Source organism: Panicum virgatum, chromosome 1K (assembly GCF_016808335.1).
Source record: "Panicum virgatum strain AP13 chromosome 1K, P.virgatum_v5, whole genome shotgun sequence".
Lineage (NCBI taxonomy): Eukaryota > Viridiplantae > Streptophyta > Magnoliopsida > Poales > Poaceae > Panicum > Panicum virgatum.
Genome location: NC_053136.1, coordinates 28,835,806 through 28,863,005, shown reverse-complemented (window position 1 = coordinate 28,863,005; position 27,200 = coordinate 28,835,806). Strand labels below are relative to the sequence as shown.

At 46.1% G+C, this 27,200-nt stretch overlaps 1 protein-coding gene across 2 annotated transcripts; it reads left to right on the top strand.

The window, feature by feature from the left end:
• The first annotated feature begins 20,142 nt into the window (after positions 1-20,142).
• On the top strand, positions 20,143-25,560 carry LOC120701494 (aspartic proteinase 36-like). 2 transcript variants are annotated; one of them, XM_039985520.1, is made up of 10 exons: positions 20,145-20,546; positions 20,630-20,759; positions 20,843-21,087; positions 21,195-21,419; positions 22,524-22,686; positions 22,767-22,837; positions 23,015-23,105; positions 24,689-24,764; positions 24,840-24,911; positions 25,095-25,560. In XM_039985520.1, exons 1-10 carry the CDS (start codon positions 20,299-20,301, stop codon positions 25,241-25,243), a joined length of 1,470 nt encoding a protein of 489 aa, XP_039841454.1. In that variant the 5' UTR covers positions 20,145-20,298; the 3' UTR covers positions 25,244-25,560. The 2 variants fall into 2 exon arrangements, with proteins under 2 accessions (XP_039841458.1, XP_039841454.1); XM_039985524.1 differs by lacking the exons at positions 24,689-24,764; positions 24,840-24,911; positions 25,095-25,560 and adding an exon at positions 23,339-24,682 and having other exon boundaries at positions 20,143-20,546.
• Positions 25,561-27,200: the final 1,640 nt, after the last annotated feature.

Below are 27,200 nucleotides of genomic sequence, written 5' to 3'. Positions count from 1 at the left end.
TGGCTGAAACGCATCGCTTACGCGGAAACAAACATGCCCTTAGGGGTGCCTGTGCACCCACACAAATAAGTAAAATCAGTGATTAACTCTAGTTTACCACCATATATGCATCCCCTACGGCTCAACTCTATGCCCCCGCAAGGCGAGTGCACCCTCCTTCAATATACTCAAGCTTCGGCACTGGCTGCAAATCCGCTCAAACTTTATTGAAAAATAGTAATTGAATGATATAGACAGTTTTTCCCTATGGATAGCTTCGTCGGACTAGTTTTTGAGTTGTTATATATCTGAAATATAATGAATCCAACTAAAGATTATGGAGTCTTAATGATTGAAACTGAAAGTTGTTAATTGGGATGTGTAAGTATTACTTATTAGAGCAACTCTAAGAGACTCTCTAAGTCTTCGCTAAGTGGTTATTCAAATGTAGTCATCCTCCATTTCGCATTTCTCGCTAGCCAAAGATAGATAACGAAATTAAAATGCCTTTCCAGAGTGAATACAAGATATAGAAAAGCTGTGGGAGAGTGAAAATATATGGAAAGTAATTTTTATGCAAAAGGCTCTCCAAATAATAATTTAGAGAGTGAAATTTATAAAGGCTCTTGGAGATGAATATATCTTCCCGCGATCCACCTTTTGCATACAAATTTACACTGATTGAGATATTTTAGTGTACCCCCCTTCCCCATATAACAAGGGGATCAGTGCATTTCATATCCATATATCCATTAGTGGTTGAGGCGATGTGTTGTAGAGTTATAAACTGTAATGCATTACTCCCTCCTTCCCCGTTTATAAGGCATGGTAGAACATGACACGGTCTTCTAAACAACACTTTGACCATTTATTTATCATATATTATATCACTTTTGATTATAAACTTATAATCATTGTAAACTATGTTTGATTATGAATCCAATCATATGAAATTTGCATTATAAAAATAAAAATTTAATAGTCAAATTATTGGTCAAAGATGAGAAGATTTGAATCTTGATATACGTGTATGCCTTATAAACGGGGAAGGAGGGAGTATAATTGAAGATGCTGATTGCGCCATTAGTTGTCTAGAATAGCATTAGATGGAAAAGGACGGCTGCAATAATAGAGATGATATGATTGACGAGATGAAGTTGCAAGACTAAATGTCAAAAATGCATATATGCTGTATATAATGCGGCCATCTGGATATCTGCATATCGCAGTCATGATATACCATAGGTATGCAGGTCAGCAGGTGGCTTATAATAGTTTCGGACGATGGCTTCATACTATATATAGGCACTACAAGAAAAATGTCAATTATGTTCTTGTACAAAAAAGTACAAAAAAGAGGAATGTTATAACGGAGCCATGAAATACAAATAATAAAAATTTTATTTGTGCTCACAAAACCTGCCATGTTCCTTAGTCATATTAATAAGGGGAAGATGCATGGTAGTCACCAGGACGCCATTGAGATTTGATCGGTCGCATGGGGGATTGAGAATGATGAGAGCAGTAGAGCACTTTTCAAAACTTGTAAACGGCTGCCGGCCAGACTAAGGCCCTGTTTAGTTGGTGAAAAATTGTTGGTTTTGGTATCGTAGCACATTTCGTTGTTACTCGACAAATAATGTTCAATCATGAACTAATTAGACTTCAAAGATTCATCTTGTGCTAATCAGTTAGACTATATAATTAGTTATTTTTTAACTGCATTTAATATTTCATACATGTGTCCGAACATTCGATGTGACAAGTAACATATAATTTTTTTTGAAAACTAAACAGGGCCTAACTTCTCCGTTGGAAGTTTGGAAAATATAAGTACTCTTGTCCCTTTTGTTTACAAACAAGTACTAACGTATAATAAAAAAAAACAGGACCTGCTTCGTTGTGTTTGCGCGAAGAAAGCGCTGCTTTGCTTTTTCTCTTCGACGGGGAGAGCGGAAGCGGAACGAAGCGGCGGTTTGGTTACCTACCTACCTGTGTCTCCGCTGCCGTGGCGGCCTGGGCTGGCCCCACCGCGTGCACCGGGACCAGTAGGGACCCCACCTCTCCGTCCCTCCACGTCCACGGGGCGTAGAGAACGAGCCCGAACAAAACCGGCGGGGCGTGCCACCCGCGCGGCGCAACGCAGCAGCGGCGCCAGCGCCCCGCCCCGTCCCCACTCCCCAGCGTCCGTGAAATCTCCTCCCGTGCCGCCGCCCGCGCTGCCGCGCGCACGTGGGCGGGGCGTGGCTCCTGGATCTTCTGCGGCCACCAGAGAGGGGGTCAGTGGAGGGGACCCCCGCGCGCTCACACCGGCAGAGGACAGGCCGGGCCGGGTCCGGATCGGCCTCGAGTGTGGGGTGGGGGGGGGGGGGGTGATCTGTTATGATTGGGCCCTCAGGCTGGTCGCACTGGGGCCTCTATCCCATCCTCTAGTATCAGTATACAAGAAAAAAAAACTGCAGCGGCACCTGTATTGCCTTCGGTAACGAAGCGGAAGTGCTCCGGATCCCCTAAAGCCGACGTGGCACGGGCCCGCGTGCCCACTCCGTTTTCGCGCCGCTCCGCCTCTGCCTCGGCGCCTCCGCCTTCCGGAGCCACCTCGGCCACGCCGCGCCGCCTCCGCCTCCACGGTGCCGCTCCGCTGCCGTAGCTGCTCGCGGCCGCTCCGCCTCGCCGCGCACCAGCCCGCACTGCACCTCCGCCGCCGCCAGCGGCACCCGTGCGCCGGAGCCGAGCTCGCCGGCCGCGAGGGAGGACGAGGGAGTAGTGGAGCCGCGCCGCAACTGCACAGTAGTAGAAGGAAGAGGGGCACGGGGCAGAGCAGGCCTGCCGAGCTCACGGCGCCCCGGCCGCCGCCTCGCAATGGACACCGCGGCGTGCGGGCCGCCGCCTCGCCATGGATGCCGGGGCGCACACTCGGGCGCGTCCCCGCGGCCGCCGCCGTCGCGAAGGCAGCTCGCCTGCGACCGCTGCCCGCCCGCCCGCGTCGGCCGTGCCCCGCGCCGCCCCATCCGCTTGCCGCCGCTGCCGCCCCCACGAGGAGATTCGCGGGGCCGAGCCTACGAGCGCCGCCGGTGTCCTCCGGCGCGGCGAGGGAGGCCGCGGTCCGCCCTCGAGGCCGCCGCCTCCACCTCCGAGTCCCGCAGTGCGCAGCTCCGCGAGCAGGGCTAGGGAGCAAGGGCCGCCTGCTCGCCGCCGCCGCCGCTGCTCGGCTACCCCGCCGCTCCGAATCGAGGGAGGTGAGGGGTGCCGGCCCGCGCGCGAGCAAGGCTAGAGAGCAGGGGCCGCCTGCTCGCCGCCGCCGCCGCTCGGCCACCCTGCCGCGCGCGGAGCAGGAAGGAAAGGGGGGAGTCGGCGGAGCCTCCAGGCCCGCCTCGCCATGGCCGCAGAGGTAGAGGGAGAGAGAGAGCGCGACGGGAGAGGGGAGGAGAGAGAGAATGGGAGGGGAAGGGGAGGGAGGTAAAAAAAATCTGACGCGTGGGTCCCGTGGCCGGTAGTTGGGATAGAGGATGGATGAATGCAGCGAAATTAGATATAAAGGGGAGAATCTGAATGATCAGGATAGAAATATTATATTAGAGGATAAATTTAAAGGACAATGAGTGTGAACAGCCTCAGCCTGGTCGCAGTCGCAGGCCATCGATTCGGCCGCGGCGTGTGCGCGCGCGCTACTGCTGCGGGTTCTCTTTCCCGCCTCCGGCCCGCTCGTCTGCTGCCCGTCGCGTCCTCCGCCGCCGGTCGCCCCCCTTCCTTTTGAGAAAAAAAGCGCCGCCGCGCCCGCGTATCCTCTGATTCGGCCGCCGCTTCCTCCCCCACGGCTGCCTTGCCTTTCCGGCGCTCGCGGCCGGCATCTGCTATCGGCAATCTGCTCTCCTCCGCGTCTGACTCGCTCTGCCATCCTCCCTCTTCTGCTCAGCTCCGCCCGCGCGCTCCAGAGCCTTCTTGCTGGGGGACTCCGGCCGGATCGGGGAGCCTCGTCGTGGTCCACCGCGCGGCGCACGGCTGGACACGCCTGTGCGCCAGTGCGTGCACGCCGCCTTCCTTCGATGTCCATGGAACCATCACCGGTTTCGCACGCCGTGGCTTGGCTTCTTACCCGGTCCTGGCTTGGCCACTAGCAAGAACAGCAACCGACTCTACTTAATAAACAGCTGCCACTTCCGGGGAAAAACTCTAACTCCTAACTCAAACCTAACTAAAAAAATCGGCAATTCGTAATGCTCTCTTCCTTTCCTGACCCCTTTTCAGGAGCGCGCGTGACTCGATGAAATTCCAAGATCAACCATTCCCGAGGAAGACTTCGTGAGGAAGCTGCTAGTCAGGTCAGGAGTAAAAAGCAAAACAGGGAGAAGAAATTGTCACCCGGCCCATGCTACGTGTTACTGCTCCGTGTGCCCTACTGGTTGTGCTGCATGCGATGATGACGACGGGTCGGGTGCTCGGTACGTGCAGGTTTTGGCAGCCCGTCCAGAGAAAAGGAGATGCGTACGCCATGATGCTTTTTGCTCTCAAAGAACGAGAAAGGGGGGGACGTGCGCCGCATCGGTGCCAATCATCGGCCGCGTTGCCACTCGAGTGCCACCTGACACGCCTTTTGCCCAGTTGCCCGTCCCTCGATCGGTGGCTGGCAGTTTGCCAAGGAGCGCGGCGCCGATTCACGACCAGCCTCCAGGCACTAGAGCCACAACGAGTCCACGACGACATGTGCGTGATGCCTCCTTGGCTAGAAGAAAATCTGCCGGCCTCATTTACTGAAGCCCAACTTAGACTTTCACCGAGGCCCAACACAAACGCGCCCTCGTGGTCCAAGGTAACGGTTTCTTCACGTGCCCAATCTCCTCCTTTTCACCGCTGCTCGTGGTACACTCCTATTTGGTTCCATTCCCATCAAAGCAAGCGAGTCGAGGCCCAATTGGTCCAACGTGGGTGGACCCGTGTTGTGGCCAGCGTTTACCTTTCCGACCGGTCCGGCCAAACCGGAGGAGTCCGGTTCCGATATACCGGTCCGGTTTGACCAAAAACCGATTGGAATCGGTCAAATTCAAATTTGAATTCAAAAGCCGCCGTGCAATCGGTTCGGACCGGTATACCGGTCGGTTTGACCGGTTTACCGGCCGGTTTGACTGGTAACCGGCCAAATTCAAATTTTTTTTTTGATTTAAATTCAAATGCCCGTAAAGTATACTAAATGAATATTTGTATAACATGTTTTAGTCTAAATGAGCACTCCATTCCTTTTTTACTATTTTTACATTGTATTTGTATACTTTTGTATGCACGTTTTTTTGTTTAACTTCAAATCCCCGCAAACTATACTAAATGAACGATTTTTTGAGAAAATTTGACACCATTAGATTCGTCGCACCTTGAAGTATTTTTAGAATTTTTTTGAGAATTTTTCATTTTTTTAATTTAAATTTGAATTTTGAATTTGGGTCGGTTTGGTACCGGTCCAAACCGGAATCGGGCCGGACCGGTTCCCACCGGTTTGGTGAACCCTGGTTGTGGCACGGGGGGCCCTAGCTGTCAGCGTGCGGGGGGCGCGGCGAGGCCGGACGTCGGCGCACGACGTGGAGGTTTGGCGCGGGCAGCACCGGCCGGTGGCGGCGCAGGCTCAACCAGCGGGCGGAGGTGGAAGGAGGAGCTGACAAGCGGCCCGTCTGTGTGAGAGAGAGGCGGATCAGGTCGGGGTGGCGAGCTGGGTCAAGTAGGAAGGGAGTGAGGGAAAGACAGAGAGGGAGAGGTGGGCCGCGATCGATACCGGGAGAGTTTAGAGACACGTATGCATGCACACATGCATGGATAATTTTTTAAGAAACACAGTAAACATGCAAACTCTCACAAACACTCATGCACGCTCACTTCTATGAATACACATGCAACCCTAAGCCTAGGAACATCTTTGAAAAACTGAGCCGACAGATCCTCAAAATTAACGAATGACTACGTGCACCTCGCTGTTGACAGAAACACCGCTTGCTATCGAAAGAATAACGCTAGTTAATTCTAAATAAATTTAGGAAAATAGGAGCACTTATATGAAGTTGGGGACTCGAATCGAATCCAAGTAGGCAAGTTGAACCTTACCAGGAAGCCCGGACATTCAATATTGTTTCCCGGACATTGCTTAGAATGGAAGAGACACTTCATGGGAGACAAAAATATCTCTAGAGCCGAGGGCGGCGAAGATGAAGTGTACATCACTAGGACACATGGTTAATTTTCTATTTTTTTTCACAAACATACCTTGTCTTACATTTCATTAAGAGAAAGAATGGTTAATTTTTCGTTGCTGGTGAAAGAGCAGTTCTCCAAAAAATAAATAAATGGAGAATACGAACAACTCATGAAAGGATAGTCGTACTGGTCCACTTATTTTCTCTGGACAATAATCTACATATCAGAAGTCCAATATACTCCCTCTGCATTGTAATGGAAGTCGTTTCGAATATCGTCAAGGTCTTTAAAAACAACTTTGATTGCTAACTTTTTACTATAAAAAACTTATAAAATATAATCAATATATTTTTTTGTGAAACTACATTTTCAGATGAGTCTACTTTTATCGCTTTTATATTTTCAAACTCAACCCAAAAGAATTTATTTATAGTCAAAATTTAAAATGTTTGACTTAGGCGAAATAGCCAAAATCATCCCTTAACTATCGCTCAAGCCTCAATTTCGCCCCTGAACTTTAAAAACGTACACTTTAGTCCCTGAACTATGTTAAACGGGTCAATTTCGTCCTCCTGACGACGTGGCGTGCCACCGTGGACCGCCAAGTCAGCGCCCAGTCATTATGTGATGGGAAATGCCGTTTCTACCCATGAGCCAGCTAAACTCAAATTCACTCAGGGCCACAGGCCCGGAAATCCTCATTGTAATACTGCATCTGTGACCCATCAAGAACAAATTCCCCATTGAAATGAAATCTAACAGTCAATACCTCATCATCTCTCATGTTATTTCCGCCCTACAGATCCAATTTCGTGGTCAAATTCCATCACATAATGAATGGGCGCTGACTTGGCGGTCCACGATGGCACGCCACATCGTCAGGAGGACGAAATTGACCCGTTTAGCATAGTTCAGGACTAAAGTGGCGTTTTCAAAGTCCAGCGACGAAACTAAGCCTTGAACGATAGTTGAGGGATGATTTTGGCTATTTCGCCTTTGACTTAAGACAAACTCAGAACGATTTCCTTTACAATATGGAGGGAGTAAGTTGTATTACAAATGCCATATATAACTTTGAGCAAATTCTCTATGTGCCAATGAGAAATATAGACAATCCCTATTGAAAATTAGCATATTCCTTCTATGCCATCATTTATATTTTTCAATTCCCTACGTACCTCAACCATTAAAATCGTATGTTAACTGTGTCAAACTTTTCCTTTTGGGATGTTTTTACCCCCACCCCACCACCCAAACCACAGTTCAGCCATGAGATCAACAAAATAAAATCAAGCGCCCTGTCATCCCACAACTTTTCCTCCCCCGACTCCTCCCACACGAACCCTAGATCCGACAAGCCGAGGGCCACGACGCCCGGCGAAGAGTGCGGGCGTAGAGGGCTGTGGCGGCCGGTGCACAACGCGCTGGCGAAGCACTTGCTGTGGTTGGACAAGATGTCCCTGGAGCTTGGGCAGTCCGGCTGGTGGCGTTCAAGGTGGACGTGTGTAGGGACGTCAGCGAGCTCACTGTAGGTCGGGGACCTCAAGCACACACTCAACTTGAGTGTGTAAAAGGAAATTAGGATGGAGGCGGCCTTTGAACGACAGAACGAGGCAGTTGGAATTGGGGGATTGGATGGGTCGGGGAGGGAGAAGGGCTCGTCATAATTGGTTCTGGAGGTTCAGTAATAAAGGTTTTTCATTGGGAGAATGTGACACCCGGCCCAGGGCTTAATAGGATTAATAGGATACTTATACCAACAAGTTGCAACTTTTTTTTCGGAAGCCGGTCTCGAAAAAACTCCAAAGTCCAGGTGCTTGACCTGGAGCTATTTTGGGATGAGTGACCGACCGGGAAATACTTCCCGGGTGCGTACGAGTGAGGACAAAGTGTATAGAAAAGACATGTGTTGGTCTGTGAGGATAGTCTGTGTTCTAGTTAAGCTGCCAGATGTAAGCAGGCCCAACCTCGAGGAGGCGGGACGTTACAGAATGGTATCAGAGCCGATTCTCGCGGTTTTACTGGCACGTACGGGCGTAAATGTGCGGGCATGAGCACGGGCGCGTGGGGGCGCAGATGCCACTGGCATGTGGACGGGCGCGTGGCGGGTCAGTGCTTGGGCATCTGGGATGCGCCGTTGGCACTAGTGTAAGGATCACCGGGGTGTCCGACCCTAGAGGGGGAGGGGGTGAATAGGGTCGCTAATCGCTTTTTAACCTAGGGCTCAAACTACTTGCATAAGATAAACCTAACACATCCTACACATGCTAGTTATGACTAAGGTTTATCTATGTTACTCTCTACTTACCCCTAAAAGACTTGCAACCTATCTAATCCTAATCAAACTAATTAGGAAATTAAAGGTATGCAAGGTAGAGTAAATGCGGAAACGTAATGCGATAAGTAAAAAGGTAAGTGCAAGAGGGATGCAAACTCCCGAGTAGACACGGTCATGTAACGTGGTTCGGCATAAATGCCTACGTCCACGGGACACCGAGGCTCTTCCGATCACCGTCTTGCACTACGCCACCAAGGCGATGCCGACAAGCAAAAGCAAGTGCCCCTAAGACACAGAGTCTCATGCACCGCCACCGTCTCTCTCGGTCACCCGGCCGTAATCCACTACGGAGCTTCTCCACCAAGGAGGGGGCCTCCTCCTCCCCCGCACAAAGTGTCGTTGCCACTCCACACCAAGACGGAGGGTCACACGACGGATCACAAGTTGCTTGCCGCAGCAAGGCTTCTCTCAAGGGAGCTCTCGCAAGAACTAATCCCTATTACAAGCACTAAGCACTCTCACAAGTGTGTTTAAGCCTATATGATGTACAATGAAGCTCTATGGTGGTTGGAGATGATCTTTAGCTCTTGTATACTTCCTTGAACTCCAGCACTCACAAATGAGCCGTGGGGTGGTATATATATAGCCCACACACCCCAAACTAGCCGTTGGAAAAAGGCTGACAAAAACCCTTAACGCCGGTTAAACCGACGCTCCCATTTTTGTCATCACCGGTTTAACCGGTGAGTGCATTTTCCAACTAGCCGTTATACTTCAACGGCTACCTCAATCGACCGACGTTAATCAACCGGTGAATGTAATAAAAACGTCGGTTCAACCGATGAGTGTAACTTCTTCACCTTCCATGGAAAAACATCCTTCTGGACAACTGCACCGATGTGTTTGACCGGTGATACATCGGATCAACCGGTGTATGTATTTTTCCTGACCTTCATCTGGCAATGCACCGACATATGCATTTTCTTCAACGTCGGTTTAACCGGTGAGTGTATCTTCAGTTTCCAGCTTCTGGACAATTACACCGGCGTGTGTCTTTTCCTTATCATCGGTTCAACCGGTGTATTGAATTTCTTCACGGTCTCTTCGATTCTTGTCCTTTGAACCGAAGAAGTTTCAGGGCGCTGCCCTGAGACCCGCGAGGGGCGGCTCCCCCTCGACCCCCGTCAGCTAATCGGGTAGAGGAACCCCCATAGGGGCGGCCCTTCGGGCCTAGCTACGCCTATCTTCTCTTTGTCATCACTTGAACCTAAAAGCCTGAGAATGGTCATCTTAACAATCACATTAGTCCAAGTGTTGTGTGTGTCATCAATCGCCAAAACATTATATTGAAATATGGCATGAGAGGCCATTTTCGCTACAATCTCCCCTTTTTTGGTGATTGATGACAACACAACCAAAGCAAGCAAGATGATTTGTAAGAATATGAAATTGATAACAATTTGAAAAGTTAGAAACTACTTAGCTTGCTCGGATGACATTTCAATGCTCATTTTTAAAAAGCCTTTGATACCAATTGTAGAAAAAATTGTAGAACAATGGCTTGTGTGTGGTTTGAACCATATGAGCAATGAAAGATTTTTGTACCTTAGTCCATGGGATCATCAAAATGCACTTCTCCCCCACATTGACTAAGTACCTCCCCCTATCACCATGCATCCTTTTGCCTTGCATTTTCCATTCCTCCCCCTTGCTAATGGCATCATTTACTCCAAACATACTTGCTTGCTTTTAGGGTACATTTCTCCCCCTTTGTCATCAAACACCTAAAAGCTTCATAACCAGTAGCAACAAGGGGCATTAATAGCAAAAGAAATTCACTAGTGATAGAGTGTTATACCTAGCCATGCCTCCCTATATCATTTATCTCTTTAATCTTTGGGAGTTATGGCTTGGTCTTCTTTTTCCCTTGTCCAATCTTTCTTGATCAATTGATACCAAATGTAGGGTTAATGGCAATGTGCATCATCTTGATATCAAATGATTGAGTGTATTACCAAATGAACTAAGGAGGTGTGACTACAACAAATAGCACTTGTAAAGCATGTTAGTCACAAAAACACAAGCTATAGAGTTAGCTCCCCCTAAATGTGTGCATTAGTGTTTGAATCACTTTAAACAAATGTATGCATTTGTAATTCACATAATGGAGATCAAACTCTACAACTTGAAAACATGACACCAAATGAATACCAAAAAATAGGATTGATACCAATTGTAGACTTTGGTATTTTATTTCGAAAATATGTGTCATGGAGAAGCAACGGTTTTTCGCCCATGTAGGTTGCACTAGATAAGAAGTTAGTACCAAAACAACCTACCATATGATATTTCTAGGAAAGCATATCAAATAAAAGATACCAATTGTAAATACCAATTGTAAAGATGAGATCATACATTCCTAGAGAGGCATTGAGCTACAATGATGCATGAAGGATATCAAATGAAATTTGAGATTATCTTTTTACCTTGTTCATTACCTCATATGTAGGGAAGGGGAATTTGGGTCACTAATCTTTAATCTACAACTTGGCTTTACTTCATCTTTGCATGATGCATCCCTACTTATGCATCCCAAACCTTGTCAAGCCTCCAAATTTCCCGTAACTTGGATGCTTACCACCATCCAATGATGGCTTGGCCTCCCCCTATAGGATATGCTTCTTCTCCTTGAGAAAATATCTTTCTTTGATCCACATTTCTCTCCCTTTGGAATCAAATCACTTAAAAGGTCTTGCTCCTAAAAAGGTCTTGCAAAACAATATAGCTCAAAAGAAGATTAGTATCCTAGGGAGTTAGTTCCATGACTCATGATCCGATTGTATGATATCAATGAAGATACCAATTGATAATTTACTATGGTGGATCACAAAATCACGAAACTAGCATGACATGAGCTAAGCTTTCCACAAGTATGTGCACAAAATGATAATGTGAAAATCAAGTGCACAACTAGATGTTATAACTAGACAGCTTAGATCATATCATGCACGGAGGTAGTTCTAAAAAGGATAAGAATTTGACAATTATACTAATTGAATGAGTTTAGAACCTAGCATACCTCCGGGGGAGGGGAACAACTTAGTTTACCTTGCATGTACCAAATTGAAAGTGACTTGCAACCAATTGAAAGTCTTTGAAAGAAGAGTACTTGGTACACCAAGGTTAAGCAATTGTATGAGCACATAGCCTATGAACTTAGATATGAGTATTTAAGTTCAATAAGCCATGGCTCAATATGCATGAAAGCATAAATTATCTAATCACTCTTAGAGAGTTGTTTGTTCATATTGAACGTGAATAACATTCTCAACTCCATGTGAGACTACAAAAGATAAACTAGTAAACACATTAGTCTCAAAATCACAAGCTATAAAGTGAACTCCCCCTAAATGTGTGCATTTAGTGTTTGAATCACCAAGCAAATGTATGCACATTGATTTTGACACAATTGGAAAGTTTACCCTATAGCTTGTGTTCATGGTACACATATGAAATACATACCTCATGAAGTCCGTGTACCATGAAAGGTAACCTTGTGTAGCTTTCTACACACTTATCAAACCATGTAAGTTGCTCATGGGTTAGAGTCATGGCAAAAGCAACCCACCATATAAAACACTAGGAGATGCAAAACAAGCAAACATCCTTGCAATGGAGCTACATGATGCTTGAATTGAAATCTAGCTACCATTACCGTATGGGGGACTTGGGCAACAAATGTCCAAGTTGTGAGCTTAGCTTCTTTGCCTTGAATCTTCACTTCATCTTGTGAGCTAAGCCTCCAAATCCCCCGATGTTTGGTGCCTAAGTCTTAGGAACCCAAACCTTTTGAGAGCCATCCATGGTATGAATAATATCCTTGGGCACCCAAAAAGGTCGGTTCCATCCATATGTTCTCCACCCCATGACATGAGCCACCACCTTGCCATTCTTCTTCTTTTCAAATATGTAGTGGTTGCTCTTTTGCTTATTCTTGTGGGTGGGCTTGATGTACATGTAGGACGCCTTCAAGTATGGAGATGTGTTTTTCTTGATCTCCTTAGCCTTCTTGTGTCCCTTCTTGCTCTTGTTCAAGTTCTTGGGCTTGCTATTTTCTTTGCCCTTTGCATTGCCCTCTTTCTCTTTGCATTGGTAGGACTTGTGGCCTTCTTTGCAACACTTGAAGCAAGTCACAGTTTCTCCCTTCTCAAGCTTCTTCACGCCCACGGAGGTGTTATCTTGAGAAGGTTGGACTTGCTCTTGAGTGTATTTTCCTTTGAGCCGCCTCAAGTCCGCCATTAGCCTTTCTACCTCTTGTTTGAGCTCATCATTTTCCTTAGCAATGAGATCATCACATGTTTCTACAATCACATTCTCATTGCAAGGGGTTAGATCACAAGAGGTAGACACATCTACCTTGTCAATGGGAATAGCACAAGGGATATTGCAAGGAAATGATTTATCCGATGATGATTCTCTTTTAGATTCAAGACTCTCATATTTCATTTTAAATTCTTTATGCTTATTGTCTAACAAATTGAATTTGTTTAGCAAGTTCTCATATCTTGAGACAAATGAAGCATGAAGTTTTTCTTTAGCCTTGAGAGTTTTCATTTCTTCATTTTGTTTAGTGAGATATTCTTGTTGATTATGGAGGAGTGTCATCATCTCACTAATTTCATCGGTTTCAACATCGGATTCATCATTTGAGGAGGAGTCATCAGTTACATCGTTATTACATAGTGCCATAAGACACATGGGTGGTGGTGATAATCTCCGAGGGCGATGAGTGGTGGAGCTCTTGGAATTTTTCTTGTGACTTGAGCTTTCACCACTTTTCTTGGGCTTGTGGATGGCGGAGAGAGCTTGAGCTCTTGACTTGTTCTTTTTCTTCGCCATCTTCTCCATCCCAACCGCACTCCCTCTAATGAGTGTTTTGTACCCAAGCTCATAGAGCTCATGTACATGCTTGGCAATCTTGCGGTGGTGGTATAGCACGGCCTCTGGGTATTCTTCATCACTTGAACTTGATTCATCATCACTATCTTCCTCATCCTCTTCTTCTTGTTTACTTTCACTTGAGCTTGATGAGTCTTGTCGCCTTGGTTGGTGCTTGCATGAGTGCTTGGCAGCGAGACTCTTTTTGCTTGAAGAAGAGGTGGACTCTTGCTCTTTCTTCTTTGTCATCCCCATACTATATTCATGGACAATGATTTGATTGATGACTTGGTTGGGTGTGAGCTTGACCAAGTCTTCCTTTTGCAAGAGTGTATTGATGTGTCGTAGTTGGGCTTGCGAAGGCTTCGGAGAATCTTGCGGTTGATTTCTTCATCTTTAACTTGATTGAGACCTAAGGCATTAATTTCATTGACAAGAGTATTTAATCGTGAGTACATATCATGAGCATTTTCATTTGGAAGTTGCTTAAAGCTACTTAGCTCCTCGCCGAGAATATGGTATTATTGATTGGCCACATCCTTTGTGCCCTCATGATTCTCGACAATTTGCTTCCATAGCTTATGAGCATTTTCATTAGCAAATACACGATTAAACACACTATCACATAGAGAAGACAATAGAATTGATTTTGCAATGGCATCATATTGTCTCTCGGCCTTATTCTCATTTTTCTTGCCCTCTTCGGTGACACGCCAAACATCAAACCCCCGGGCTTGAAGATGTGCTTGCATAAGCACTTTCCAACGTGGAAAACCCGTGCCATCGAAAAACAGAGCCCTATCGGTACTCATCCCTTCCCCGGACATATACTCACTCGACGGTTAAGTCGACGGTTCTCCTACGAGCTTTCTCACAAATTTACCAATAGAATTGGCTAATCCTCGTAAGAAGTGTGAGACCAAGCTCTGATACCAATTGTAAGGATCACCGGGGTGTCCGACCCTAGAGGGGGAGGGGGTGAATAGGGTCGCTACTCGCTTTTTAACCTAGGGCTCAAACTACTTGCATAAGATAAACCTAACACGTCCTACACATACTAGTTATGACTAAGGTTTATCTATGCTACTCTCTACTTACCCCTAAAAGACTTGCAACCTAGGTAATCCTAATCAAACTAATTAGGAAAGTAAAGGTATGCAAGGTAGAATAAATGCGGAAACATAATGCGATAAGTAAAGAGGTAAGTGTAAGAGGGATGCAAACTCCCGAGTAGACACGGTCATGTAACGTGGTTCGGCATAAATGCCTACGTCCACGGGACACCGAGGCTCTTCCGATCACCGTCTTGCACTACGCCATCAAGGCGATGCCGGCAAGCAAAGGCAAGTGCCCCTAAGACACGGAGTCTCGTGCACCGCCACCGTCTCTCTCGGTCACCCGGCCGTAATCCACTACGGAGCTTCTCCACCAAGGAGGGGGCCTCCTCTTCCCCCACACAAAGTGTCGTTGCCACTCCACACCAAGACGGAGGGTCACACGACGGATCACAAGTTGCTTGCCGCAGCAAGGCTTCTCTCAAGGGAGCTCTCGCAAGAACTAATCCCTATTACAAGCACTAAGCACTCTCACAAGTGTGCTTAAGCCTATATGATGTACAATGAAGCTCTATGGTGGTTGGAGATGATCTTTAGCTCTTGTATACTTCCTTGAACTCCAGCACTCACAAATGAGCCATGTGGTGGTATATATATAGCCCACACACCCCAAACTAGCCGTTGGAAAAAGGCTGACAAAAACCCTTAACGCCGGTTAAACCGACGCTCCCATTTTTGTCATCACCGGTTTAACCGGTGAGTGCATTTTCCAACTAGCCGTTATACTTCAACGGCTACCTCAATCGACCGACGTTAATCAACCGGTGAATGGAATATAAACGTCGGTTCAACCGATGAGTGTAACTTCTTCACCTTCCATGGAAAAACATCCTTCTGGACAACTGCACCGATGTGTTTGACCGGTGATACATCAGATCAACCGGTGTATGTATTTTTCCTGACCTTCATCTGGCAATGCACCGACGTATGCATTTTCTTCAACGTCGGTTTAACCGGTGAGTGTATCTTTAGTTTCCAGCTTCTGGACAATTACACCGGCGTGTGTCTTTTCCTTATCATCGGTTCAACCGGTGTATTGAATTTCTTCACGGTCTCTTCGATTCTTATCCTTTGAACCGAAGAAGTTTCAGGGCGCTGCCCTGAGACCCGCGAGGGGCGGCTCCCCCTCGACCCCCGTCCGCTAATCGGGTAGAGGAACCCCCGTAGGGGCGGCCCTTCGGGCCTAGCTACGCCTATCTTCTTTTTGTCATCACTTAAACCTAAAAGCCTGAGAATGGTCATCTTAACAATCACATTAGTCTAAGTGTTGTGTGTGTCATCAATCGCCAACATTATATTGAAATATGGCATGAGAGGCCATTTTCGCTACAATTAGACGCACGGACGTGGCACAGGGACCGTTGGCACTGGACGCACGAACATGGTACATGGGCTGTTGGCACTGGACGTACGGGACGTGGCCAAGAGAAGACTTTCCTGGATTGGGAATGACCGACGGGGACGTCAGTCTTTTAAGGGGGTGAGTATGTGATACCCCGGCCCAAGGCTTAATAAGATTAATAGGATACTCATACCAACAAGTTGCAACTTTTTTTCCGGAAGCCGGTCTCGAAAGAACTCCGAAGTTAAGCGTGCTTGGCCCGGAGCAATTTCGGGATGGGTGACCGACCGGGAAATACTTCCCGAATGTGTACAAGTGAGGACAAAATGTGCAGAAAAGACATGTGTTGATCTGTGTGAATAGTTTGTGTCCTAGTTAAGCTGGCAGATGTAAGTGGGCCCGGCCTCGGGGAGGCAGGACGTTACAGAGAAGAAATTGGATCATCCACGGGCAGCATAATCTCTTTGTTTGGTGGTATTGTATTCATTTGGAGGGTCCATTTGTAGTAATTGTAATCTCATATAAGTGTAACTGACTGAAAAGGGAGAAGAGTTGTTCATTTCTTCATATTCAACTCAAGGTGCTCAAACGGTTCTTGTGTTGTGAGAGAAATATGTTGTTGATTCTAATGGGGAAGGAATGAACTCCACATATATGCTTCATCCTAGCTAGGGGTTTTATTGTCTTTTGACCCTATCCTTTAACGGTTCAGTTAGGCCTTGTTTAGTTTTTAATCTGTACTTTTTTTAAGAATATCGGCACACATTTGAAATATTAAACATAGACTAATTAAAAACTAATTACAGAACTTGTCTGTAAATTGTGAGATGAATTTATTAAGGCTAATTAATCTATCAGTAGCACATATTTATTGTAGCACAAAATTGTTTAATCACGAACTAATTAGGCTCAAAAGATTCGTCTCGCAAAATACACCCAATATGTGACAAGTTTTTTTCCATCTCCATTTAATATGTCATGCATGTGCGAGAACATTCGATGTGATAGTTTTAGGTGTAAAGTTTTTTTTATCTAAACAATGCTTAGTGTTGTTTGATGGTAATGACACGTATGGGATGAGAAATTATAAACAAGGGTATAAAAAATATAATTTTCAATAACAGGTAGGTAATAATATAATATTTTTCTAAGAATTTGCTCGATGACTTTTTATTCTTCTATAAGAAATTTGGTGGATATCCTGACGGTGGCGCTGAATGGGCCATCGGGCCTCAATTATGAGTAATGGTGGTCGAGGTTGTCGCGCGCTCTTTATATTTTGGGCCGAAAGTTGCATAGTATGCTTCCTCAGTGCCGGGCAGACCAAACCCGGAAAATCTATATATCTTCCACAAGATATTTTTTTTATACATCTTTCAATATTTGAGATGCGTTTAATTCTAATTGGATGGTTAGGATTTGCTGTGAGCCTACACTGCTAAGCACCAGAACGACAGAACCCCACGTGGGGAGCAGCGGACAGCAGCGTTAAGGTATGGGTTTGGACACTGTCACATCACAAGTGGGTGAGGCGGGCTGAAAGCTAAAGGAATTCAAAACTTAAAATGAAAATTTCTCTTAAACTATATATCCGATTTAAAATACGCTTGCACATTTATGTTGATTAGAATTAATGCAAGAAAATGAGATCCAATATGTTATTTTCAAATTTGTTATCTTAACATTTCAACATTTTAGTATACTGGTTGAACATTTTTAATATACCATTTCAACATTTGTAACATCCTATTTCAACATATTTTTAGAAAATGTTGACTTTTTACCCAAGTTGTTGAATGTGGTTTTTTAAATTGTTGAACCAGTTTGATGAAAATGTTGAATACCACATTATAAAGATTCGTGTAAAAAACAAAGTGAAATATAAAAGAATACAACCCCTAGTTGCCCACGGACAAGTGCAGTGCGGACCGTCTCCTATGTGCTCTGTCTCTGTGGCTCCGCGGTGCTGTGCACGGAATACACACTACTATCAAGTCGGCTGTGCACTACAAAATACATGGGCCGTGATGGGCTTTGCGATACGAAGCTTATTGATCTTCCGGACGATGCACAGGAGCCCCTGACCAAACCACCAGATGGCGAGTTGGTGTTCCGTTCCGTACGAAGCCTTGGACGCTAAGGTTAATACCACCATGATGCAAGCGGCGACCTGCCGCGAGTGAAGGAACGGCGCAGCTGAATTAATTGGGCGCCATGCCATGTGTTGGTTCCTCGGGAGCTGCGGTCAACTCCATCCATATCTCCAAACAACTTCCGTCGATTGGAACAAGCTACTACTGTAGTATACGAAGGATCAGCCTCAGTGTACTGCGAGAGAAATCGATGTGTGCTGTAAACGAAATTAACTGCCGCAAATCTAGTTTGGAATTTGAAAGAAAAACTCTTCAAAAAAAAGAGAACGCATCCTCCACGTACGGCACCGATCGATGCAGGAGTCAGCTCTCGCCAGCCTAGTGCAGTGGACCGCAGCCGATCGCCGCCTAACGCTAGTGGCCAGGCAGTTAGGATCGATAGTTCGGCCCCAGTCCAACGACGACGGATCACGGATCCTTTTTTCCTGGGCGCTTTGGTTGGAAGGAGGGCGGCGGCCTAACAATAGATGTAACCGGCACGAGCAGGGGGGGGGGGGGGGGGGGGGTCGCTCGCGAGTCGTGGTCGACGACGACGACCGCTGGGTGGCCTGGCCTTGCCTTGCCCCCTGACGCGCGCAAGCTGCCCACGCATGATGGCTTGCGAGGGCGGCCGGCGGCACCAGAAAAACGGCCGACGCGTTTGCTCCGGCGCCGCAAGCCGCTGCCGACATTATTTGTCTTCTGGAACCGAACGAACGAACGTAATAATCTCTCTATATTTTATCTGCAAATAAAAAGAGAGAGAAATCAGAAACCAGGAAACTTTTTGTTCAATTTTCCAGGCGGCAGGTTTGAATTTCAGGTAGTACCATCAGTCGGATTAGGTCTTGACACGGACATGGAAGTTAGCTTAGCCGGCGCGTGTCCACCAGTTGCTTGCTTAGCTTGCTATCTGCTGCTGCACTGCTACTTGCTTTTTGCCCCTTTGCTTTTTAATCCCAGCGCATGGTTACGCGGCACGGTGATGCCTCCTCATTCGTCCACACCTGCGTGTGTATCCACCGACCGGGCGTGCCTGAAGGGGAAGAAAAAAAAAAGAAGCGGAAAGAAACGGACAGCTGCAGACGCTTCAGAGGCAGGATGTTGTCCCGCCCCAGAGCAGCCAACATCTATCTTCTGCTTTGCAGTCTTGATTCTTGAATGAAGTTTAATAGTGGAACAGTCCAAGAAAGAAGAAGGAGAAAAATTAATGTAAACAGGGAGGGTAATCCAATTTCGAAACATCGCAAGGGAAAAAGAAGAAAAAACAGGGTTGGAGGAAGACAATTGCATCGATCCCCTTGTGCATAGTTCCATCAACTTCTTTGGCCACACTGTTCGCTACTCCTCCTCACTTCTTGTTTTTTTTCCTTTTGCTTTCACTCATGTTTGACTTCAGGCTCTAGCACATCAAGTCACAACTCTCTTTTCTCCTTATGAATTATTACGTCCTTTTTTGAATATATATTCTGTTGAGGACAAAATAGTTAGTTCATTCTTGAAATAATTAGGCTGTCCTATACGTTATATATTTAAGTGTAGACTGTAGAGTGTATATCAATTAAAAAAGAAAAGTTATAGCAAACTAAAGGAGACCAAGTTCTTAAAGAAAAAGAAGAAAGAATTTTTTTTAAAAAAGTCTAGTCATTCCTGGATACGAGAAAAGAATTTTTTCTGTATCTTCCTTCCATTTTTCTGTGTCACGTGTGGCGTGAAATGTCTCCTGTTTCTCATGGTTGCCTTGTGGCTGACCAGGCAATTGGTTTTAGCGTCAGTTTATATAAAGTAATTCCTGACGCACCTTTAATTCAATGAATCTCAACAGATTTGACGAGTTTCCTTTCCAACAATTCCAGTATAGTTTTTATCCTTTTTTCTTAAAAAAGAATAGCCTATTTTAGCTTAATTGATTTTTAGATACCACCAATTCAAATGGCTCTTTTCCCGTCCATCTGAAACTGCAACTACAGTTGGTAAATGGTAATACGGGCTTTGGGGGGACCTTTTCTTAAGTATTCAGGAAAAGGGATCTAGATGCAAATTATCTCAACCGGAAGAGCGAAACGCAAAGAACATGAGGGGGTTGGCGAGAATACCATACCACCATATCTCCCGGCCGATTTAAATACCGACCGTTTTAAATAAGTTTCTCCTCTGATCCTCTTTCCCACCGTCCCTCTTTTCCGGCGCCTTCCCGGGGCGCGGACACGCACGCCTCCCCTGCTCCTGTCCGCGTCGCTTCCTGTTCCCTTCTGCCTCGCCGGCCGGCCAGCCGGAGCACGAGGAGGTGGCAAACCACCCTAGCTAAGCAAAATCATCCAGCGCCCGACCAAACCAATGGCGCCGTCCAGCTTCTCCCGCGCGCTCCTCCTCGTGCTCGCGCTGTCGTCGGCGGCGCTCGCGCCGGGCCCCGCGGGCGCCACCGGCGTGTTCCGGGTGCGCCGCAAGTTCCCGGGCCACGGCGGCGCCGGGGAGGCGGAGGAGCGCCTCGCGGCGCTGCGGCGGCACGACGGCCGCCGCCACGGCCGGCTCCTCGGCGCCGCCGACCTGCCCCTCGGCGGCGTCGGGCTCCCCACCGAGACCGGGTAGGTGACCGACGACCAACCTCGCCTTCGCCTTTTTCTCGCCGTGCCGTGTCTGATTGGGGTTGCTCTCCGCGCCGCCGCAGCCTGTACTTCACGCGGATTGAGATCGGGGCGCCGCCCAGGGGCTACTACGTGCAGGTGGACACCGGCAGCGACATCCTCTGGATCAACTGCGTCCGCTGCGACGGCTGCCCCACCCGGAGCGGCCTCGGGGTACAACACAGCTCGGAATTTTGCTCGGAGTTAATTCTTCCCTACCTCCCTGGCATGACGATGCGGCTCTGGTCTGGCTGTAGATAGAGCTGACGCAGTACGACCCGGCGGGGAGCGGGAGCACGGTGGGGTGCGGCCAGGAGTTCTGCGCCGCCGCCAACGCCGGCGTGCCGCAGCCGTGCTCGTCGGAGTCGTCGCCGTGCCAGTTCAGGATCACCTACGGCGACGGGAGCTCCACCACGGGCTTCTACGTCACCGACCTCCTGCAGTACGACCGGGTGTCCGGCGACGGCCAGACCACCCCGTCCAACGCCACCATCACGTTCGGGTGACTTCTCCTTCCTTCTCCCTGGCGCAGTAATGGCTGCGGGCCGGGCCCCGTCCTCCAGTTGGTTCGGCAGAGGAGGTGATGGCTCCTCCGACTCTGTTCTGCAGGTGCGGCGCCCAGCTCGGTGGGGATTTGGGGTCCGACAGCCAGGCCCTCGACGGGATTCTGGGGTTCGGCCAGTCCAATTCGTCGGTGCTGTCGCAGCTGGCTGCTGCTAGCAAAGTCCCAAAGATTTTTGCTCACTGCTTGGACACCGTGCGTGGTGGTGGGATCTTCGCGATCGGGGATGTGGTGCAGCCCATTGTGAAGACCACGCCGTTGGTGCCAAACATGTACGCCGCCTTACTTAGTTCAAAACTTCAAATCTTGTTCATACTGTACTTCCATTTCCATGAGATAGTAGATTCCTTGAATTTTCTGGGCATTGCTTTCCTACAAAATCTGGTCAACACCTAGATAGGCTATGACGGAATATCGGAATATGCTTTGTTAATCTGTCAAGTGGTATAATAAGCTGTCAGACTCAGCATCCAAAGCTTTGACTAGTGTTTTGAAGACATCGAAACTTTGACTTTAGCATGCATGCATTAAATTCGATCTGCAAGCACGATCTTTCTTCATCCAAAATATATGAAAGTCAAAGGAGTATACTCAAGCGGCCAAACTTTGACATCGAAACTTTTGACGGTTTGGATTAGTTAATAATTTTTGTCCGTTTTATGTAATAGACTAATAGTGTTCCGTGTCCCAAAGTCCTCGTTTTTCTAGCTTCATATGCCAAATACTTGGTTTGTCTTTCTGTGATATACTAATTCATTTATTTGTATATACAAGTGTTACTAAGTAAACAGTAAATCAGCTATCATCTTCCTTTTTTTTTGTCCGTGAATATTGCTGTGTACCAACATGAGTATAAATAAACCAAAATGCTGCTTTAACTGTTCAATTATCTGTACTGAGATATATGGATTCAGAAAACAGAAATATCATGTTTCTCTTGGTAAAAAGGAGGTAGACTTGTCTTTTTCCACCTTTGTTACCCTGCTGCTGGTTCCCTTCACTACTATGTCCACCGTGATTGACTACCATTATTGCTCTTGCCTCCTTTCATCTTGTCCACTTATGTTTTCCTCACATTTACCTTGTTTGCCACACCCTTCTTGGTTCTCAATGCGCTGAGGCCTCACACACGAAAACTCATAGCTCAACTTTAGGCATGTTCTTGTTTGACTTGTATGCATAACCATTTCCTTATAGGACAAATCATAGTTCAGCTTTAGGCATATAGTAGTAGGAGGTTTAATTTTGTGGACAAGCAAGTTTTGTTGTAATTACATAGAACAGACATTGGCTGGTATAATATCCATGTGAAGCATGCTTCTGTGATGGGTGGCATTCACTATTTAAATGTGAAACCTTATGAAAATTTACCACAGGCCACACTACAACGTCAACCTGGAAGGAATTTCTGTTGGTGATGCTATACTTCAGCTTCCAACAAATATTTTTGATTCAGGTGAAAATAAAGGCACTATCATTGACAGCGGGACAACATTGGCATACCTCCCAGAGGAAGTTCATAAGACTTTGATGGCTGCGGTGCGGAAGCATCTATCTGAACCAATCTTTGTAGTCAAGAACAATTTGTGCCCAACCTGATGTTTTCTTGATCATTTTAGGTATTCAACAAGTACCAAGATATGACCTTCCATAATTATCAAGACTTCATCTGTTTCCAGTTCTCTGGAAGGTATTTTTGACATTAGTTCCTATATGCTCTCATATTTATATAATAGATATATTATATTGATATGTGCATTTGTACATTTATAATAATAAAGGGATCACCACATGACCTCTTTTGATTTTGGAAAAAATTCGTTGTTTGTGTACATTCCTAACTCCTTCAGTCAATTCCTTTTTGCAGTGTAGATGATGGATTTCCTATAATCACCTTTAGTTTTGAGGGAGACCTTACACTGAATGTTTACCCACATGATTACCTTTTCCAAAATGGGGTAAGATAACTCCCTGCTTTTTTTTTTCAGTGAATGATATAAGTAGCAATATTCTGTCAAGCCATTGCATTTGCTATAGACAATTCAAGGCCACAGGTCCATTGTTGTTGTGCTAGGTACTTACTTTATGTTGGTCATTATATATTTGCATGCTGTTTCATGTGATAAAGTATGTTGAAAAATGTATTGAACTGCATCAGGAAATTGACGCATACATGTTTTCTGATTTCCAGGTTTGATATGGGCAGCTTATAAGCCTCTTTTGTATTTTAAACCCCACCCCTTTCAAAATTATTATGGCAAGCACAGCAACAAAAGTTCTCATCTTTTGTTCTTTACTGACTAAACAGCGAACGTGTGCCTAACCGGACTGGTTAGGTGGCCTCAAACTCTTCAGGTCCTGGGTTCGACTCCCAGTGGGAGCGAATTTCAGGCCGAGGTTAAAAAAAATTCCCTTGCTTGCCTATGCGCCAAAGCATATGAAAAGTGGTCCCGGCCAGCCAGCCCGCTCTCACATGGGCAACAGTACGATTACAACACGCCTATGTAAGGGTGGGGCAAGAGTTCGGGGGGTTTTCGACCTACGTGAGAGGTCTTCTCTTAGCAAATACCCGGGGGGCGTCATACCTCCCGCAAGTCGAGTTTTATTTTACTGACTAAACAAACTATGATAATGTTATCGATATATATGTGCATTATGATTACTTGATCCATATGCCATACAATAAATTATAAAGTAAGAAAATTGATGCTTTCTTGAGCATTTGAATAGTTAATGCTTCTATTACACAAATGGCAATAGTACCTTCCTTCAGAACTCTCATACTACTACCTCTTAATTTTGACATGACACATATTTTAGGCATGATTAGTTGCACACCCACAAACGAGAGGCTTGCCTCCAGCTAACTCTCACAAGACATGCTAGTAAAACATAAATACTAGAAATTCTCACAAAAATTTAAAAACATCTCTTCATCAATTTGGTCGACCTAACTACCATTGGCAATAATAGTCATAAAGTCCACCCTGTTCTCTAAAAAATGACACCTCTACCATTATGTAAATAGTCTAATATACATATCTAAACTGCCCACTTCTGGCAACTAGGGAAATAATCTAAAGTAACCTCCATTCATTCTAAATTACCCTACATAAGATAGCTACCGTTTATAGTTGAAATTTGTGGTGATCTAAAGCTTAATGAAATTTGTCCTATTAAGACCCTACATGAAGAAATGTTGTTATTTAATAATTTTCCTTGTATATTCAAAAAAGGAGTTCATTCAAAACATCGTGTTGCTACTCATATACAGGTCTGTGTTTCAGCATACTGTGGGATGACTTGAAATACTAGTTATTAAGAAGGGTATTGCACCTAGGTTTTGTACCTCAAAAGCCTACTTATGTATTTCTATTTATATATGATCTTATCTGCATCTACTCTATAGTAGGTGCGACTATTTGTTTTTTATATTATATGCAGTGTGGACAAGCATTTGTTCTCTATGATGTAAGATGACTTATCTTATTACAGAAGTTCATGGTTCAACTTATTATTTCATTTTTCTTTTGTTTTGCAGAATGATTTCTACTGTGTAGGGTTCGTGAACGGTGGGTTACAAACCAAGGATGGGAAAAATATGGTTCTCTTGGGAGGTATGATCAAGCTGTTATGTAATATTGACCTATTTATTCCTTCTTTCCTTCTAAGTTTCATGAAATCTGTTGCAGATCTGGTTCTCTCAAATAAACTTGTGGTTTATAACTTGGAAAATAAAGTTATTGGATGGACAGACTACAACTGTAAGTGACATTAATTTATAAATCTATAATTGTCCTTCCCAACAGAACTCAATGTTGCTGCAAAGTCTATCCTTGTTTTGTGTACTGCAATCTTTTAGCAACAGGACATGTAAATCTGAAATTTGTGTTCTATATCTGACATTGTATTTGAGTTAATGCCATACTTCCATCTCTTGATTTCAGGTTCCTCGAGCATAAAAATTAAGGATGACATGACTGGATTTACTTACACTGTTGATGCACATAATATCTCTTCTGGGTGGAGATTCCAATGGCACAAGTCCTTGGTTCTGTTGTTAGTAACAACAATCTGGAGCTACTTAATGTTCTAACCTGATCTTGAACTCTCGCATGCAGAACATGGAAGCTGTATTATGTAACAAACATTCAACATTGTCTTAGTTTTTTGTTCTTAGAAAAAAAGAAGAAGAAGAGGTAGGGGGGTGATTTGACTTAGTTACAGAGTTTCCCAAAATTGTAAAGTATAGCAAATCGGCTGGCAAACTAGAGATATGAACGATGTTGGGTTAATGCTAGGTTCTCATTGCGTTTATATAATGTAATCAGCAACCCTCATCAGGTGGAATTGAAGCTTGGGTCGTTGTTGTGCAACTTAGTCTGCTTTTGGGAAGGACTTCTATGGCCTAAATGCAATATCCTGATTCCATTGGAATAAGCAATGTTGATTCTTGAAAGATCAGCTTCAAAAGCAAAGATTTGTCTTTGTCGGATGTTAGCGAAATGGCATAGCATGTGTAAAAGAGACTCCATGTAAGGTCCCAAATGTATGCTTGTAAATCTTGCTCCCATTAGGGGCTTGAGACCAAATTGCCACACACTCGATCAATATAATGTGTCGTGGTGTGGTAAAGTACAGCCGGGTGGCGGAATGCACCCGCCTAAGCCCAGAGGATGAGTACTCGGGGGTTAGCTAGGACTAGTTCGATCTCCTAAAAAGAACACGATGAACATAGCCGGTTTAGAGTGGTTCGGGCCGCCGGAGCGTAATACCCTACGTCCATTGTGTGCTGTATTGCTTGAGTCTGGTGAGCTTGGAGACTCTGGTGCTGAGCCCAGCGTGAGTCTGTGTGTGCTTCGGGCGTGCTCTCCCTTTTATATGTCCAAGGAGAGCACGTACACTGAGCGGGGCCCCGACATGTGGATCCGGCGATGTATTATAAACTACACTTTGGCCTTCAATGCCTCAGATCCGGAGATCTTGTCGTCGGCTTCCGTGCGTAGCTTCTGACCAGCGATGGTCTTGAGCTGTCCTGTCAGAGTAGAGTCTAGCCTCTACAGCCGCGCGTCGAGGTCATGATGAAGCGCCGAACTACTGACTCAGTCCACTATAGCAGCGTGTACTGTTGCTTCAGTCAGTAGCTGGTCATCATAACTCGTCGCCCATGCGCGCGGCGCTGAGTCTTTAATGCTTGTCTTGGTAACTGACGAGCCGCCTCGGTAACTGGCGATCCACAGTGTGGACTGACAAAAACTGCCCCGTGCCCAGAGGCAGCAGAGCCTGCCTCAACCACTCGCACTTAATGCGGGCGGGTGAGGGAGCTTCCTGCGGAAGGCTTGCGCCCGCGCCCGTGTCTGCGTGACACGTGGCGGCTCCGGACCCCTCCCGAGCAGCTAGCTGAGCCGAGAGCTCACGAGGGTCCGGATAAGCACGTGGAGGTCCCGGACCCACCTGCGGGGGTCCGGGTCTGCCGTCACAGGTGCTGAGCATTTCCACCTCTGGGACACGTGGTGACACCGGACCCGTCCCCAAGCGGGAAGCGGGTCCGGGACCGTTGGTCCGGTGAGATGGAGTCGGACCCCAGGGGTCCGGTTGCTCAGCTCATTAGGGCGCAGTTACAGATAACTACGCGAGTCTTGGCACAGTAGGAGTGGGTTTCCCAGCTGCAGGGTACCGACATAATGGATCCAAGTAATCATGAGCCTTGTACTTACTGTTTTTTAACTCCTCTATTTTCTCTTGGTTCCCACCGTATTTAGTTTTGGTAATATTTCGAGGAGTCAAATGCACCGGGACACGCGCTAGAAATAGACGCCTCCGCTAATTTGTGCTGAATTTTAGCATCCAACTTTAGTCCATCCAAACAAGCTTTATTACAAATTGCATTTTTGCAGTCTGAGAGGATAGTTTCAAGATCCGGATAGAGTTATAGGAAAATGGTTAAACTCATGGATAAGATATAGAATTTTATTTTTTTTCAAAATTATGTAGAATGACTCAAATAAACAGACGGGCCCTATACATTATAACCACCCAGCCCACACCCGCAA

Bases quoted from the DNA above. Each gene is read 5' to 3' on its own strand.
- LOC120701494 (XM_039985520.1), top strand. From the start codon at position 20,299: ATGGCGCCGTCCAGCTTCTCCCGCGCGCTCCTCCTCGTGCTCGCGCTG. The intron at 21,088-21,194 runs GTGACTTCTCCT...TCTGTTCTGCAG, and splicing joins AACGCCACCATCACGTTCGG to GTGCGGCGCCCAGCTCGGTG. The intron at 24,765-24,839 runs GTATGATCAAGC...AATCTGTTGCAG, and splicing joins AAATATGGTTCTCTTGGGAG to ATCTGGTTCTCTCAAATAAA.